The following is a 17,751-nucleotide window of genomic DNA, read 5'->3' on the forward strand; positions in this document are numbered from 1 at the left end:
CCAGCCTGGAGAAAAGGAGGCTCAGGGGGGCCCTTGTGGCTCTGCACAGCTCCTGACAGGAGGGGACAGCCAGGGGGTCGGGCTCTGCTCCCAGAACAGGGACAGGAGGAGAGGGAACGGCCTCAAATTGTGCCAGGGGAGGTTTAGATGGGCAAAATTTCCTCACTGAAGGGTGGTCAGGCATTGGCACAGCAGAGCAGTGGTGGAGTCCCCACCCCTGGCAGTGTTTAAAGAAGTGGCTGTGATACTTGAGGACCTGGTGTTTTGGTGACCATGGTGGTGGTGCTCCTTGATGGTTGGGGTCCAAGATCTTACAGGTCTTTTCCCATATTAGCAGTTCCATGATTCTCTAAGTTTGAGTTACCAAGATGAGCACCTGCACAAACTTCCTGCCCAGCCAGACCCAGACCCAGGGACATCCAGAGCTGTTTGGGGACATAGCTGAGGCCAGAGCCAACTACCACCTCAGGATTTGCTATGGGGTCAATCAAAAGTAAAAAAGGACTCCCTGCAGGTTTCCCCCCATCACCCCTCTGTTCCAAAGGACCCTGAGCAGCTGGGTGATGTTTCACCCCCAGCTTGTACCCTGTCCTGAGCCCAAGGGCAGCATCCCTTGTTCCCAGGGGCTGGACCCACCAGCTGCAAGCTCTGGTTCCTGAGTTCACTGTTGTCCTTCTCCAGCTGTTTTGTCTGTTCTTTCAGCTGCTGGTTGTGAGCAGAGATTTCCTTCTGAGCCTGGATCAGGTCGTTGTACGTCAGAGCTTTAACTCCCAGCTAAAAGGTGAAGGGTGAGATCAGTCACTGGGGTACTGACACCCTCATTCCTGGTGATGGTCCCATTCCCAAGTGACACGGAGAGATCTGCAGGACTCTGCAGCTCTCAGGACCTCCCCCAGCATTCTCCAAGGCACTTTGTGGCTGCTGGGGGATAAGGAGGGACACAAGGACCTTGGAGCTGCTGTTCCACCCCTTCAACTGTAAAACTGGCATTTAGGCTTTGCCAGCCAACAGAACTGTCTGTGGAGAGCCTCCACATTTTCCTCCTGTGCTCCTGAGCTAGGTTGGCAGCACAGAGTTTGTTTGAGCAGCAGAGGAAGAATCCTCCACCAAACACCACCTGGCTGTGGTGTGTCCCCTTTCTTGGGCACCAGGCACACAACAATTCCAGCAACAAACACAAAACATCCCCCAGAGGGTGACACACATTGCACCTTTCTGAGCCTGATCTGCTGCAAAGCAGAGGCTGAAGAGCTGAGACTGCTCTGGTCTCAGCTGGACCAGAAAAGTTTGCATGCAGCTGGCTCAGAAACATCCCCCCAGCACGGAGGTACCTCATCGAGCTTCTGCTGGAACAGGCGTTTGATTTCCTCTTTCTGGGCCTGGCAGTGGGTGAACAACTGCTGGGCTGTCCCCAGCAGCTGAGCATTCTTCTCCTGGAAGAGGGAAAAACCACACTTTTAGCACCAGCTGCAGCAAGGGCCATCTCAAGGAGATTTGTGGAGCACTTTAGGAGAGATCCTGGATGTAGGAGAGCTCATCCAGCCCTGCCCCAGACTCCGGAGAGCCTGGATTTATTGGGGTGTGGTACCGGTGGAGTTAAGTCAGCTGAAAAGAGCTTTTAAGTAGGTTTTTCCTCCTGTATGGTAAAATACAATCAGGACAGTCTTAGAAACTCATTTTTATCCTCCTAGTGCATCGTGAAGCAGCAGCAATAATCACATCCCACAGAGCAGAAATAGAACTGGAAAAGATTATCTGCATGAAATCTGCTCCCAAACAGGGAACTGGCTCTAAATCCCCAGAGCCCCAGCTCAGAGCTTCCCTGGGCAATACTCATGGAAGAGATGCAGCAAATGAAAATACACTGGGGGACAGGAGGCAGGAACAAAGTCCTAAATAAGCCAAACCAGTTTTCCTGCTTGTGCCACCATTATTTCAGGTCACACGAGCCACTCACAGCAATTCCCTGCCCAGAACATTCCTTAACCAGGTCCCTGCTCCCTCAGTCCATGGCCGTGCACAGCAAAGGGCAGGACAGGACTGGCTGAAGAGCCTCTTTTACCCAGCCCCAAATGCAGGATTAGTGCAGCAAGCACAGGGAGCTTTGGGATTATTCTGTTCTCCACTTTGTGCTGCTGAGGCCAAGCAGGGGTTGCACAGACTGAGCCATTGCTCCAGGAAAAGTGGGGAACAGGGGAAAGAGGCACCTTGATCCTTTCCAACCCTAATAATTCCATGACTGATCTTCCAAGCAGGGAAGCAGCAGTGCTGGAAATCGCCCACGTGCAGGAGCACACAGACCTGGCTTGGGAAAACAGTCCCTGCAATGCTCAAGGGGCTGCTCTGGGGGATGCTGGAAAATCAGTTTTGTTTTCAACACCAGGCCTTTCATTCAGCCTTCCCAGGCACTGCAGGGGCTGACAGCTCCATCTAAGGGCACTCTGGGAAGCAGCAGCTGATTTCAAAATCATTATTACAGAGAGATTTTTATTGTACTTGAAAACCTTTCTGTAAGAGAGAGTTACTGAACAGACCATACCCAGCCAAGCTCTGCCTCTGTCAGGTTTAATTTGCCATGTAACACTCCATAAAAAAATATTTTCATACTGAATTCCTCATTTTAACTTTTAAAAGTGTGGAGCAGCTGTTGGACACCACCACCAAGTGATGACTTTTCCACACTCCTAGTTCATCCTCTGTGCAGGGCACAACCCTTGCACACCATCATTTCACTTGTGCAGGAGACAAGTTCACTTCATGCTGACTTTCCTGACAAGTGCAGAACAAGCAAAAAAATCTGCTGCTTAAGGGAAAAGATGAAAGTTTTAAGTGCTGATTGACTGTGAAAGCAAATGGAAATAAGCACAGAAAAAGAGGTTTCCATGAACACCAGACCAGCACCAACCACTTTGCAGTAAGGAATGGGGTGGCAAAAGTTAATCTCTCTCCTCTGGAGAGTTCCCAATGTGGAAAACACGATACAAAAGCCCTGTGACCTTCTTCTGACACTCTCACAAAGACTACAGAGCAAAGGAAAGCTTCCACAGGGAGTGCCAAAAGCTGGACCTGGACAGAATTCCAGACTGGTTTGGGTGGGAAGGGACCTCAAAGCCCATCCAGTGCCACCCCTGCCATGGCAGGGACACCTCCCACTGTCCCAGGCTGCTCCAAGCCCTGTCCAGCCTGGCCTTGGCACTGCCAGGGATCCAGGGGCAGCCCCAGCTGCTCTGGGCACCCTGTGCCAGGGCCTGCCCACCCTGCCAGGGAACAATTCCTGCCCAAGATCCCATCCAGCCCTGCCTCTGGCACTGGGAGCCATTCCCTGTGTCCTGTCCCCTCCATCCCTTGTCACTCTGCAGCTCTCCTGGAGCCCCTTCAGGCCCCGAAAGGTTTTATGTGGAAGTTCAAGTTTAATTCTGAGCATTACAGGGAAAGCTCCTCGACAGAAGCAGCAGAACAGGCTCATCAGGGCTAATTGATACAGCAATGAAATCATTCATCACTGCGACAAAGCAAGACAAGGAGGTGCTCAGGCAGGAGATCTCCTCCCTCTACTGGTGGCTCCATGGCAGACAAACATCCCAGTGCACAGCTCCAGGACCCTCCTTGCCTTTCCACATTTCCCTGTCCACGATTTGGGACATTCACACTTTGCCCATCAGCGCAATCCAAGCCATTCTGATACCAACACCAAGGATGCTGTGCTAAATCCCCACAACCAGTGATGACCCTTTGGGTTTCTTAATCCATAATTCTATGAACTGTGGTTCAGAGCATCCTGGAATTGCTTTGGGCTGGGAGGGAGCCATCCCTGGAAGTGTCCAAGGCAGGTTTGGACAGGGCTTGGAGCAGCCTGGGACAGTGGAAGGTGTCCCTGCCGTGGCAGGGGTGGCCCTGGATGGGCTGTGAGGTCTCTTCCAAGCCAAACCATTCCAGGATTCTGTGATTTTATGTCAGCATTGTCAGGGAACGGGGAGGTGCAGCTCTGTAATTTTTGTGTGATTTAAACACACAAAAAATGAGTTTAGCAACAAAATCCCCTGGCAGTTGTTCGGCCTAAGCAGGACTGGTGTAATTGCACACAATTCCCATCTCCAGCACTCTTCCCCACATCCGAGGAACTTCAGAGCCTGGTAATTTTGTTTAGAAATGTGAAAAAGTGAGACCCACCTTTTCCTGCTCCAGTAACTGCTGCAGGCTTGCTTTGTACTGAGGAGTTTTCATGTATGCCATGAACTGCATGTACTGGATCTTAAATGAGTCTGCAAAACAAATCAGATGAGGAATTTCAGCAGGGTAAACGCCATGTCCCTGTTCACCCCATTTCCTCCCTGGCCACCTCTCCTCACTTGTCTGTCCCTTGCTTTTGATTTGGACTCTGACTAAGCCCATGAGGATGGATCTAGGAACATGCTGAAAATGCCTCTCCTGGCACAAAAGGAACTCCAGCATCCATCAGGTCCAACACAAGCCATGACCCCATCCACCCTGCTTGAAAACATTCCACAAAAATCACTCCTTTGCCACAAAATATCCCTCAAAAAAATCACTCTTTTGCCACAAAATATTCCTCAAAATCACTTCTGCCACAAAATATCCCTCAAAAAAAAAAAAAACCAAAAAAAAAAAAAAACCCACACTTTTGCCACAAAATATCCCTCAATATCCCTTTTGCCACAAAATAGCCCTGAAAAAATAACTTTTTGCCACAAAATATCCCTCAAAATCAATTTTTTGCCACAAAATATCCCACAAAATAGCCCAAAAAAAAAAATCTCTGTTTTGCCACAAAATATCCCTCAAAATTACTCTTTTGCCTCAAAAATCCCTATTTTTGCCAAAAAATATCCGTTTAAATCACTCTTTTTCTCTCTCTTCCACCAGGAATCAGCCATGACTGGCACAACAGCAGGAGAGCCCAAGGTAAGGACACCTCTGATCCCCTTGGTCCCCAAACAGGATCCCTCTGCCACATCCCCAGAGCATCCTGGAGCGGCTCCTGCCCAATGCCAAAAGCCAGAAACAGCTGGGAGGGGAAGATAAAACAGCAGGCAGCAGAAGATAAAACAAAAAAAAGTCTCCAGGTTTTTCCTTAAATCACCTCCTGCATTTTCCAACCCCACCTTTGTGACCTCAGCCTCTCAGGCAGGACCTCATTGATGGGCTCTGAGCTCAGCAGGGGAATTGGAGTGGTGTTCCCCAGGATTAAGAGAATGGTTTCATTTCAAATAAAGCTATTTCTGACTAAATCCAGGCTTGCTGCCTGCTGTGCCCAAGGAGAGCTGAAACAACATCAGAGAATAAATGCAGAGTGAAGCACCAACTTCAGCAGGAGAGGGGGACTTGTGGTGATCCCAAAGGATGTGGGGCAGGCAGGGGAAGGTGGGGAGGAGAGAATCCCCCTCCTGCCCCATGCAAAGCCCCAAAGGGGGTGGGCAGGCCTTACCTAGCAGCTTCTGTAGTGCAGGGGGGGTGGGTGTCACCAGGAGCTGGTTGGACGAATGCCGTTGCACTTTAGGAGGTAGTTGGTAATATGGGCTATGAGGTGACTTGTAGGCATCTGGAGAGACACAAACACAACCTCGGGTCAGCACTCAGTGTTTGGGACAAGGACAGGAGCTCACCCACTGAAAACATGGCACAGAATCCTGGCATTGGTTTGGGCTGGGAGGGACCCATCCCTGGAAGTGTCCAAGGCTGGCTTGGACAGGGCTGGGAGCAGCCTGGGACAGTGGAAGGTGTCCCTGACATGGCACAGGTGGCACTGGGTGGGCTGTGAGGTCTCTTCCAAGCCAAATCATCGTGGGATTCTGTGATTCTAAGTCAGCATTGCCAGGTGGGGCACAGAGGGGGATTTGAAATGAGATCCAGCAGCTCAGTCCATCAACACAGAGCTCCAAACATCCACACACTGCTCCAAAGTGCTTGGAAGGCTCTCTGTGATCCATCCTAAGAGCAGCAGCTCAGAGAAGGCAGCAGCCCCAGCTCCCAGCTGAGTACCCAGAGACAGATCCCACCCCCAGCCCCATCAATACCTTAATCACCATCAATCACCATTAATCCCAAACCATCAGTACATGAATGCCACCACCATTAACACATTAATCACCATCAACGCATCAATGCCACCCACATCCCCATGAACACATCCATCACCACCAATCCCATCAGCACCACCCCAAGGGCAGCCCTGCTCTGGTGGCAGCAGGGAAGTTATCCCACAAAATCCAACTCAACCTGGCAACAAAGGAAAAACCAGCACATCCAGAGCTTCAGAGACTTATCCAGGCTCTTCCACAGCCCTGCACTCACCCTGAGGAGAGGATGAAGATGTCTGGGAGACAGTCTGAGCATGCAGAAGTTCCAGTGCAGTTTGGTTCTTCTTGGTCTTGCGCTCAGTGCTCGCCGTGTTCATTTTCTTGGGGCGCCCTCGTTTCCTCCCTGCCATTTTCCTGCCCTTCTTACTCAGCTTCTTCTTCCTCGCCTTGGAGGGAGATGGCTTTTTAACAGAATTTGCTGCAGCTTTTTCATCTTCAGCACCAGAATCCTGAGAGATTTTGAAAAAATTTGGTCATTTCTACCTCCATATGCAGCATTCCTTTTCAGCACACATTAATAATGGTGGGGTTTTTTATTAATTAAATATATTTCTTATATGATACATATAAGATATATGATAACAGAAATAATAATGCTTTTTATACTATTATTATTAATTAAATCTATTTCTGATATTATAAGCATATACATATATATATGTGTGATATATCATATCAGAAATAATGATGTTTCATTATTATTAATGAAATATATTTCTGATATGATACATATAAGATATATGATAACAGAAATTATAGTGGTTTTTATACTATTATTATTAATGAAATCTATTTCTGATATTATAAGCATATACATATATATATATGTGTGATATATAATATCAGAAATAATGATGTTTTGTTATTATTAATGAAATATATTTCTGATATGATACATATAAGATATATAACAGAAATAATAGTGGTTTTTATTACTGTTATTATTAATGAAATCTATTTCTGATATCATGTGCATATACAAATATATGATATATCATATCAGAAATAATGATGTTTCATTATTATTAATGAAATCTATTTTTGATATTATAAGCATATACATATACATATATATGATATATCATATCAAAAATAATGATGTTTCATTATTATTAATGAAATCTATTTCTGATATTAAGTACATATACAAATATATGATATATCATATCAGAAATAATGTTTCATTATTATTAATGAAATCTATTTCTGATATTATATCTATATACATATGATATATCATATCAGAAATAATGTTTCTGAAAGGAAACTGATGCACTGTAGACGTTGTGGACTTGTGTGGGATAAGAGCTGTTCCCAAGGGGCTGTGCTCATTCTCTTCTGGACTTATTCATTGTGGGAAATGGGTTTGTAGAAAATGTTTAAATTTTGACAGAAGGCTTACAGAGTGTGCATCTGTATGTAAATTTTGAAATAAGAAATACTGACTTGGAAATGCCATGGAAGAGGACAGACATTGTTGAGAGAGAAATGGAACTAGAAACAAGTTTTAAAAGGTAGTACTACAAAAAAGACTAAATACTTTAGAGAAATTAAACTACAAAAGATGCATTGTAGTGGGACCCGTGAGGGGTAATTTCAGATGATTGGCTTAAGGCATTTACAGCACGGTGTGGCAAAAACTGCTAGGCCAAGAAATGTCTATAATGTATTGTAATTAGAAAACAGCTTCTGATTGTGATGTGAATTATAACATCTGTATTGTCTCACCCTTCTCATAAAACTAAAAATAGAATAGAAGTTTTTAAAGCACCTCTCAGTTGACCCATCTCTAAGTCAGAAAAAAGCCTAGTCCAACAATTAATTAAAGAAAAAAAAATGCTGAGGGAAGGGAACTTCAGGCAGGGCTGGATGGGATCTTGGGAATCAGGAATTGTTCCCTGGCAGGGTGGGCAGGCCCTGGCACAGGGTGCCCAGAGCAGCTGGGGCTGCCCCTGGATCCCTGGCAGTGCCCAAGGCCAGGCTGGACAGGGCTTGGAGCAGCCTGGGACAGTGGAAGGTGTCCCTGCCATGGCAGGGGTGGCACTGGATGGGCTTTGAGGTCCCTTCCAGCCAAAGAGTTCTGTGATTCTCTTAAATCTGTACCTGCTGTCTAACAAAAGCTGATTATTCATCCTTCCCTGACTACATTCTTCAACTGAATTTCACTCAAAACTCAGAGCACAATCAATACTTTATATTTTTGGCCAAGAACAAGCAGTGCATTTCTCACAGCATTACCCAAGAAAGGAAATGAGCCTTTGCAGAAGACTTAGCACACTCTGAACTCCCCTCAGTGGGCTGTGACTCAGGGACAGCTCTGCAAACTCCTGCTGGATGCAAGCGAGGGTGGACAACCATCTATTCAGCTTTCAACACCTTTTTTTTTTTTTTTTTTTTCCCTTCCAGTATTAGTGGTGCAACTCCCAAGAGCAGCTTTTATTAACTCACTCCATCATATTTTTGGGCACAGCAACAGCTCCAGAGTAAAACCCAGCAGCCTTCCCACAGAGGCAGGCTCCTCCTGCCTCAGAGCACCAGCTCAGCCCCAGGAAACCCTCAGCACCCAGAGATGCAGGATGCTCACCTTGTTTTCTTGGACCTTCGTTGGAGTTGTTGTGTTACTTTTGTTTTCTCTTTGTTGACGACGTCTAGCTGCCTCTTGTTCCTCCTGGGGAGAGGGGAGGGGACATTTCACCATCTGCTCATGTGTTTATCACTTTTTAATACAGATCACCTTCCTTCCCAGCTTCATTTTCCACGAGAAAAGGGAGCAAACTTCCTCTTGGCTCAGGCCACACTGAGGTGTGAACAAATCCTTTTCCACCTCCAGGGGGATTAAAACTCAACCTCTTCCCATATTCTCCCCTCCCAGCCCCATACTGCTGTACCAGCTTTCATTTTAAATAATTTATTTGTCATCATTGCACTACTACTACTATTATTATTATTATTATTACTATTATTATTATTATTATTATTGTTATTTTAATGATATAGTATTATATTAATGTTGTTAATAGTATTAATGTTGTTATTATTAAAATATATATGTAAATAATACAGTAAAATACATCTAAAACTATTGTATCTATAAATGATTCTTATTAAATAATAATAATAATAATACTAGTAATAATACTGATACTACTAATAACATACATTTCAATAGCTTCCCCACACCCCCAGCATTTCATGGTGACTCTTCAAAAATCTTCCACAACTGGAAATGGCAAAGCCATTAATCATCATCTCATTGACTTCAGCTAAGCTTATTGAGGTGGCTAATAAAAAAACAAAAGCAACTTTTCAGGCTGATTTTCTCCCAGGCTGACAGGAAATTTCCCTGTTCAGAGAAAAATCTCTTTTTCTCTCAGAACAAAAAAAAAAAATAAAACCTTCTTTCAGACAGGAAATTTCCAAGAGCTCAGTCAAAGCCTTTCCTGCACCTTCCAGGTGAGGTTTAATCTGCATGAGATTTCTGGCAATTCCAACACTCCTTTGATTTAAGCACATTATCAACCAAACCAGTGGCAGGTTTAAGTGTAAAAAGCAGGGAAGGTCAGAAGTACCCTCATTTTTTATTTTTTTTTTAAATCTAGGAAGTCTTTTTTGCCCCAAATTTGAGTGGAGCAATCTGAAATAATTCCCTTTTTCAGAGCCCCATGAGGCTGTTCTTACAGAGCCAGTCAGCCTGAGGATGAACATTCACCTGGAGTTTTAAATTAAGTGGCCTCACTTAATTCTCTTCCTGGGAATCCATTGATTATTTCAGGTTAACACAGCCCTGCACAGTCCCAAAAACTCTCTGGCATTTGAATTCCACTTGTAACAGCCCCGACTGCAGCAAATGACAACTCACTCTGAGCCTCCAATGGCACGTCCCAAAAGGAACATTTCAGAGCATTGCTCAGCTTCATTTCAGGAGCTGAGCACGGGGACAGATTCAAACCATCATTCCCTTCTTTAATTCCAGTTCTTTAATGAAGAAATAGCTCATTACAGACCTCCAGTGCAAGGTAAAAGCACCTTGGGGCTGCCCCATTAATTCTCTATTAGAAATCCCTTGGACATGATTGAATTAGTGCTTGATGGCATCTGAGACTTCCCTTCAATTAGCTCCGTGTTCTTTGCCTAGCAAGAAAATCTGATTTCCAATCAATTCTGTCCACCTGTGATTAAATTCCTCACAGTGGCTGCCCCCCCTTACTTGGAGTTTTCTACAGAAAATGATTGAAACTTACCCTGAGTTTTGGATTTTTGAGACTAGAAAAATAGTTTTCAAGCTGAAAATAGAAAGAGAAGAGAGTCATCCTCAAAACCATGACAGATGAACACAGAAGAATAAAATATTAGCTTAAAACAAGTGCAGCACTGCAGAAATTCTGACTGCTTTGCTTCTGATAAGCTACATCAAGAAGCCATTTACATTCATTCTTTTCAGACACCCAGCCTGTTGTGTAACAGGACATAATCCAACCTCTACAAGGTTTTATCATCCCCACCACTGCCTGGCCTCGTTTTAAAGCTTTGTGTCACATATCTCCCCTCAGCACAGGCTGATTTTCAATGAAGTTATTTGCACTGAAGCTGCTGCACCCTCGTACTCCACCATTTATCTGCACTCTGGCACATTCCTGAACAAAAGCTTTATTAGACTACAGCAGAGTAAGGAAAACAGCATTACTATCCCACTGCAAAAACCTTGGGGTGGGATGAATGATTTGTCTGCGAAATTCTGCATTTCCAAAGGGTTTGTTGGGCTTTATGAGGGGCTTGGGGGCTTTTTGGTGGGGGGTTGGTGGGTTTTGGGGGGGCGGGCTGTTGCATGGGTTATTTATTGCTGTTGGTTGGTTCTGAGGGTTTTTTTGTTTAGCTTTCTTTAATTAAAAAAAAAAAAAACAGCGAATGCATCATCATTGTTATGGAGCTTGGGCTGCTTCTACAGCAGATGAGAATTCTACTAAAATTGAGATTTACTGGTTGAGTATGACTGAATGAACTCATCTGTGCACCACAGAGGACTCAAAGCCCAACTGAGTCTTTCCCTGTGAGGAAAGGACAGCAGGAGAGCCCAATTCTGAGCAGCTGCAGCAGGAATTCTATCAGGGAATCTCTGCAGCTTCAGTAAATCAGCACTGCCCTTAACCCCAGCGAGTGTGGAACCCTGGAGCAGGCAGTTTGCACACTCAGGTGTGTAAATCCACAAAGGGACAGGAACACGGGTCTCGGGCAGAAGGATGTGGAGCTGGGAAGTGCTGCCAGGAGCAGGGCACTGGCTCTGGCCCCTTGGCAGCCCTGGTACTCACTATGGTTCTGTCAATGGTGTGCAGGTAGTAGGAGACTGGCTTCCCCGTCCAGGACACAGAGCCCTTCAGTGGTGACAGCTCCACAACCCTCATGATAGTGCCAATATCTGTGGGAGGAGAGGGGAAACTCAGCTGAGACCAGCCAGGCACCAACTGCAGCATTCACATGCCCTCTGAACAGAGAGAGACAAAATTCTCTCTCTCAGGTTTTTTCCTGGAGAAGCACAGAGGGAAAACAATTCTTATCTCATTTACTGTTCCTGTTATTTTGTGAACATATAGAATGTGTTAGAAGATTATTTACCTAAAAAAAATTTAATTATTAGATTCTATTAATAGTGTTTTACTTTATTAACCAATTAGATCCACGTATGTGTGTCAGACTGTCTGCTGACAGTCACAAGTTTTCAACAGCAGTTAAAAGTTAGAAGTAAGTATGATACAATATAATAGATATCTTTTCATTAGAGTATAAGATAATATAGTTTTAATAAAGTGAGTATTCAACATTCCAAAGCCATGGAGTCAGAGGCCAATCATTTTCCTTCGTCGGGGGTGCCCTGATTTTACAATAACCAAGACAGAGAAATCTGGTTTGCAGATCCTCCAGGAAAACACTGCTGGGAGTTGAAAGGGAATTCCTTACTCTCTGCTAGGTGCACCCCACAGGACAGCAACATGTGGGACATGTACCTTTCAGCCAGCCACCCCAGAGGGAGTTAGTTCTGGCCAGCAGAACTGTGTCCCAGACAACTTTGCCAAGGAACAACACATGTGTGTGACAGGAATGAAATAAACAGTCCCAGAACGTCACCAGCCCAGCCCCTGTCAGCTGCAGCTGCCCCATATTTGGACTGGGCACAAACATGTTTTGCGTTTGCTTTCTTGTCTATATTTATTTTGTTCTTCAGAATTAATAGCTTGGGGATGTGCCTTCAACATTCCCACAACCACTGAGCGAGCGGCAGGGCTGCAGGAAAAATTATGGCACGTTTCTAATTAAACAAAAATGACCCAGAAGAGGCCAAAAGCAAGGTTTGGGATTCAGCAACCTCAACCACTATTTTAACCACATTTTAATACTTGTTTTCATTTGTCCCAACTCTTTCCACATTTCCACTTCTTCCTACACATGGAATTACTAAGGACCAAAGTAGAGCAAACTGGTGCCTCATTCTTAAAGCTTGATCTTTCCCAGGGTTTTGTATAAATTATTTAAATGTTCATTCTCCAGATCAGAGTATTTGACAGACAGGTGAGACGTGACTCAAGGCATGCTCAGGCACCAAAAAAAGCCTGGATGAATACAAGTATTATGGAAAATCTTCTGGGGCAGCACAGAGGCAGCAGAGCAGTGACATTCCCTGCTCCATGAGCAGGACCCTGGCCATGCTGGGGATGGCATTTCCCTGGGAGTGTCACTTGGAACAGGCCACTGGAACAAGCCCCTGGCCCAGCACATCCCACACAAGCTCATTTGATGTTGGTATTTCTCAACATAACTTGGTCTCAGGAAGGGATTAAGCCCTAAAACTTACTCACACAATCCTTCCTGTTTGTAGCATACTGAAGTAATTTGCTTTCCAGGGCCTTTTATCTGAATCCTTGGAAGTTTCCCACTGGTGGAAGCTGTTGGCTCTCCTTTTGCTAGAGCCTCTCACCCATCCAAACTCCAATTAATCATCTCGATATAATTTTAACATCAGCATTTCCATTCAGCATTAAATAACAGCTGAGATCTGAGACTTCAGCATCCTAGAAAACACTCCCAATGAATCCAGGCTGGGCTGAGAGCTGGGATGGGATAAAGGTCTGGCTCAACTGGCAGAGGTAGCCAGGGCTCTTCTGAGTGAAAGAGCAGCACATGCTGGCCTCAGTCTCCCAAATGCAGCAGAGAGAGAAGGGAATGAGAATAATCCAACTGAGAGGCCAAAGCCCTGTATTTTTGTGGGCAGGTCTAATTGAAACATCCCCAAATGCATTCTTGGATTTCCTCAAGTTCTGGTGGGCTCTGCAAGAGGGCCCAGGCTTCACTCAGGCTCTCTTTGCCTCATTAGCAAACTGACAGTCTGGTCCCAGCTCTCCCAGGGCTTGAGGAGTTCCAGGAGCACCATTCCATCTTTTTTCCCTTTTATTTTCAAGTTCATACCTCCAAAGAATTGGCAGTCCAGTACCCAAAGTTTAACAAGGTTCCAAACCAAATGGGACCCCAGAACAGAATTTCAGACAGGGAAGAAAAGTGCAGCTTTGGGTGCCTGATGTGTGGGACATCCACAAGAATTTCAGCTTAAAAATAACTCTCAAGGGCACAATTTACTTCAACGCAGTCCAAAAATGACTATTCTTCAAAAGAAGTTTAGGCCAAAATTAGACAGCAGAGCTTGAGATTTGGAACTCAGAGAGTTGCTCCCCATGTTTGCACAGGGAGGGAATGAGTGGGGTTTGATTTAAGGAAAATTTAACACTGGACACAGTAAATACATGTAAAGCCCAGCTTGGGCTGCTTTTCTGCTTGAGAAATTTCATTAAAAATCTGAACTGAAAGGAACCCACAAAGAACATCAGTCCAGCTTCTGCACAGACACCCCAGTTTCAACGGTGAAAGTCTGAAAAGGTCAAAACAAACCACATGGAATGTCCCAAAACCTCCTTAAACTGCAGCTCATGTCCTTGCAAAGGACAAGGCTGCCAAACATTGAGTCTGGCTGTTCACAGGAGAAGGAAACCACGACCCTGTGCTGGCAATGAACCAGACCAAGGGCCTGGGTGTGTCTGGGAGAGGTTTGTTTGCTCAATGCACAGCACAGGAGATGTTCAAAGTTGAACATTTCACACAATCCTGGAATGGTTTGAGTTGGGAGGGACATTAAATCCTATCCAGTGCCATGGCAGGGACACCTTCCACTGTCCCAGGCTGCTCCAAGCCCTGTCCAGCCTGGCCTTGGGCACTGCCAGGGATGCAGGGGCAGCCCCAGCTGCTCTGGGCACCCTGTGCCAGGGCCTGCCCACCCTGCCAGGGAACAATTCCTGCCCAAGATCCCATCCAGCCCTGCCCTCTGGCACTGGGAGCCATTCCCTGGGTGCTGTCCCTGCAGGCCTTGTCCCCAGTCCCTCTGCAGCTCTCCTGGAGCCCCTTCAGGCCCTGCAGGGGCTCTGAGCTCTCCCTGGAGCCTTCTCCTCTGCAGGTGAGCAGCCCCAGCTCTGCCAGCCTGGCTCCAGAGCCTCTAAGCCTTAGGAATCCTGCCTGGTGGGATTTACCTGCCTGGATTTAGGGTGTAGGGAACTCCCCTGTGAGTCAGGGCTGCTCTTTGTGGCTGAAGGAATGAATCACACCCTTGAACTCCTGATTTCTCTGCAGCTCAGGGACACATTGATGGAACCAACACCAAAACACAGCAGCACAAACCCCATCAAAAGTGTCTGCTCCTCTCTTTAAATCAATTTTAAATTGATTTTAAATTGTCCTCTCCTCTTTTTAAATTGATTTTAAGTACCTGTCACTTGGTGTGCCCTAACAATCCAACAGCATTTTCTACTTTAACAACTCTAAAAAGCAGTAACACCCCCCAGACATTTTCAGATAATGAACATCCACAAGTGTAATGAACAATAAAAAGGGCAATCATACCACTCAAGTTTCGACTGTTAATTCTAAAATTTAGAGGTGCAAAAGGTTTCGAGGACACAATTCTCCCACCTGGAAAAAGGAGAAAAAAAAACAAAACAAAGAGCACAGTCAGCTCCATTATTTGTTCTAGAAGTAACTACTTATTAAATATAACCCATACAGAGCCCTAAAGAGCAGTCCTATAAAACTGCCCCTGGTATAGCATTAAAAAATAAATAAATCCCTTAATTCTCCTTCTGACAGCCCCCGAAAGCCAATCTATGATTCCTGCCAGGTGACACCTCAAGGATCATTTAAATTGACACATTTGAAACACTTGGAAAAAAAAGAGCGTGTTAATTCTCAGTGGCAATCTAAAGAAATTTCAATTATCTCCATCCTACTTGGGATCTTTTATACACAAGCCCCCAAAGCCCTTTAATTTAGAGGCCACTAATCTCCATTTCATGGGTATTTGGGGTCATTCAGCAGAGCCTGAAGCACACTCTGGGAAGAGAAATCAGGTTTCATCATGGTAAAGGGTTCTTGAAACATGTCCACCTTCCCACTGCTCTCAAGCCACCATTAAACAAGTTTGAAAACTAAATAACAATCCAGTTAAATTAAAGAAAACAGCTTAAGTTTGGGGGTTTTATGGTTTGCAGCAGAGCCCAAAAGTCACATTATTTATTTCAGCACAAAGCTGTGCCATGGGAAGCCACAGCTGCTTTGTTCACACCACATATTTTTCTTTTCAGAAATTGTTATTTCTGTCATTTCTGCCACAACCAAGTAAAATTGTTACTTTTCCCAGTGGTTAAGAACAAAGAAAAGACACCCAGGGCAGTGGAGAGGCCACGATGGGGTTAGGGAGTGTCCCCAGGTTGCAGTGTGGCTTCTCAGGAGCACCCAGTGACAGTGTCCCAGAATTCTGGAACCATTAAGGTTGGAAAAGACCTTTAAGATCATCAAGTCCAACCATCAAAGCCCATCCCACTAAACCCTGTCCCCAGGTGCCACATCCCCACAGGTTTGGAGCGTTTCCAAAATCAGGAGTCAATACCCAGCTCTAAATGAGCCAACTCTGAACAGGAGAAGTGAATTCTGCATGGAATTACAGACTGGCCTTCAAAAGCTGTGCCTCTGCAGCCAAGAATCATGGGATGGGTTGGCTTGGAAGGACTTTAAAGCTCACCCAGTGCCACACTTGCCATGGCAAGGACACCTTCCACTGTCCCAGGCTGCTCCAAGCCCTGTCCAGCCTGGCCTTGGGCACTGCCAGGGATCCAGAAAGTTTGGCCTTGGTTGTTGGGTGTTTTGAGGGCTCCCAAAAGAGGGAAGGATGGGCCAGCAGCTCCTCCCACCCCAGCCCTGCTCCAGAGTTCTCCCAGCAGAGGGGATGCTCCAAGGAGCCAGGCAGGTGTGGGCAGACACAAAGGAGGGAAGTAGAAATTCCCCTGTGGTGCAGCCACTTGGCCCCAAGGCACAGAACAAACCCCAAAGCCTGGCTTTGCCAGCTGGAACTGAGCCCCCCTCCCACCTCAGCTCCCACAGGAATCAGGAAAGAAGGGGAAAACATTTCCAGTTGGATTTACCTTCCTTCATGTTTGCAAAGCGCTCCTTCAGCTGGTGATCCACCTCGGGCCCGAAGGCAAAGTTATTCACAAAAATAACACTGCAAAACAATGACCACGTTAAGATCAGGGAGCCAGGAACACCCCACAAGGACCCCCAGTCACACCACAGCCACTTGGAGCCTTCCCAGCCACTCCCATCATGGACAAACCTGCTTGTCCTCAACTCCACAGCTCCTGTCACCCAAAACAAGGAGAGCAACACTCAGCTCTTCATCCTGCTACCTCTTGGTGGGGACTTAGAATCTTACAGTAAAATATCAAAATGTATTTTAGAATCACAAAATTGTTTGGGTTGGAAAGGACCTTAAAGCTCATCCAGTGCCAGCCCTGCCATGGCAGGGACACCTTCCACTGTGCTCCCAGCCCTGTCCAACCTGGCCTTGGGCACTTCCAGGGATCTGGGGCAGCCCCAGCTGCTCTGGGCAATCTGTTTCTCTTCCAGCTCCAAATTCCCTGTAATGCCAGAAGAAAGTGACATCTTAGGACATTTCCCTGTCCTAAACCCAGCACAGAGGAGTTGCAGCTTTCTTTCTGGGTTAAGAAATTAATTGAGGGGAAGGGTTGTTCCAGGAAAAAAAACAACCATATGGAAACAAAGAAATGTGCACAGAGGTAGAATCCCACAAATGATAAAAGGGCTTGGGAAAGAAACAGAACATGCCACAGATTAAAAATAAACACCCCTTTAGTTTAAAGGTCTAATCAGCCTGGCCTAATTGTCCCTGGTATCCATTGGGTGCCCAGGCTGCAACAAGAGTCCTCAACACCTCTCGGAAGTGGTTGAGCTCCCTGCTGAATGAACATGTTAGGGCTTGCCATGGAGCTCAGGGAAAGGTTCTTCCCCCCGAGGCTGCTGGGCACTGCCCAGGCTCCCCAGGGAATGCTCCCGGCCCCAAGGCTGCCAGAGCTCCAGGAGCATTTGGACACAGAATCCCAGAATCACTGGGTTGGGAGAGACCTTCAAGATCGAGTCCAACCCAGCCCCAGCTCCTCAACTCAACCCTGGCACCCAGTGCCACATCCAGGCTGTGTTAAACACACCCAGGGATGGTGACTCCACCACCTCCCCGGGCAGAACATTGCAGAACTTTGTCACCCTTTCT

At 46.0% G+C, this 17,751-nt stretch overlaps 1 protein-coding gene across 6 annotated transcripts in view; it reads right to left on the reverse strand.

Moving 5' to 3' along the window:
• The window catches only part of DOT1L (DOT1 like histone lysine methyltransferase), a 77,254-nt gene that overhangs the window by 17,143 nt on the left and 42,360 nt on the right, over positions 1 to 17,751 (reverse strand). For all 6 annotated transcript variants that reach the window (XM_038163542.1, XM_038163548.1, XM_038163544.1 and 3 more), the window contains exons 9-18: positions 16,607 to 16,686; positions 15,033 to 15,101; positions 11,405 to 11,511; positions 10,340 to 10,381; positions 8,683 to 8,766; positions 6,313 to 6,547; positions 5,447 to 5,560; positions 4,171 to 4,262; positions 1,332 to 1,433; positions 637 to 774 (exon numbers count right to left, since the gene is read on the reverse strand). In XM_038163542.1, the coding sequence (XP_038019470.1) occupies positions 637 to 774; positions 1,332 to 1,433; positions 4,171 to 4,262; positions 5,447 to 5,560; positions 6,313 to 6,547; positions 8,683 to 8,766; positions 10,340 to 10,381; positions 11,405 to 11,511; positions 15,033 to 15,101; positions 16,607 to 16,686 (1,063 nt within the window). The remainder of the gene's footprint in view (positions 1 to 636; positions 775 to 1,331; positions 1,434 to 4,170; positions 4,263 to 5,446; positions 5,561 to 6,312; positions 6,548 to 8,682; positions 8,767 to 10,339; positions 10,382 to 11,404; positions 11,512 to 15,032; positions 15,102 to 16,606; positions 16,687 to 17,751) is intronic.

Source organism: Motacilla alba, chromosome 28 (genome assembly GCF_015832195.1).
Source record: "Motacilla alba alba isolate MOTALB_02 chromosome 28, Motacilla_alba_V1.0_pri, whole genome shotgun sequence".
In the NCBI taxonomy this organism is placed as follows: Eukaryota; Metazoa; Chordata; class Aves; order Passeriformes; family Motacillidae; genus Motacilla; species Motacilla alba.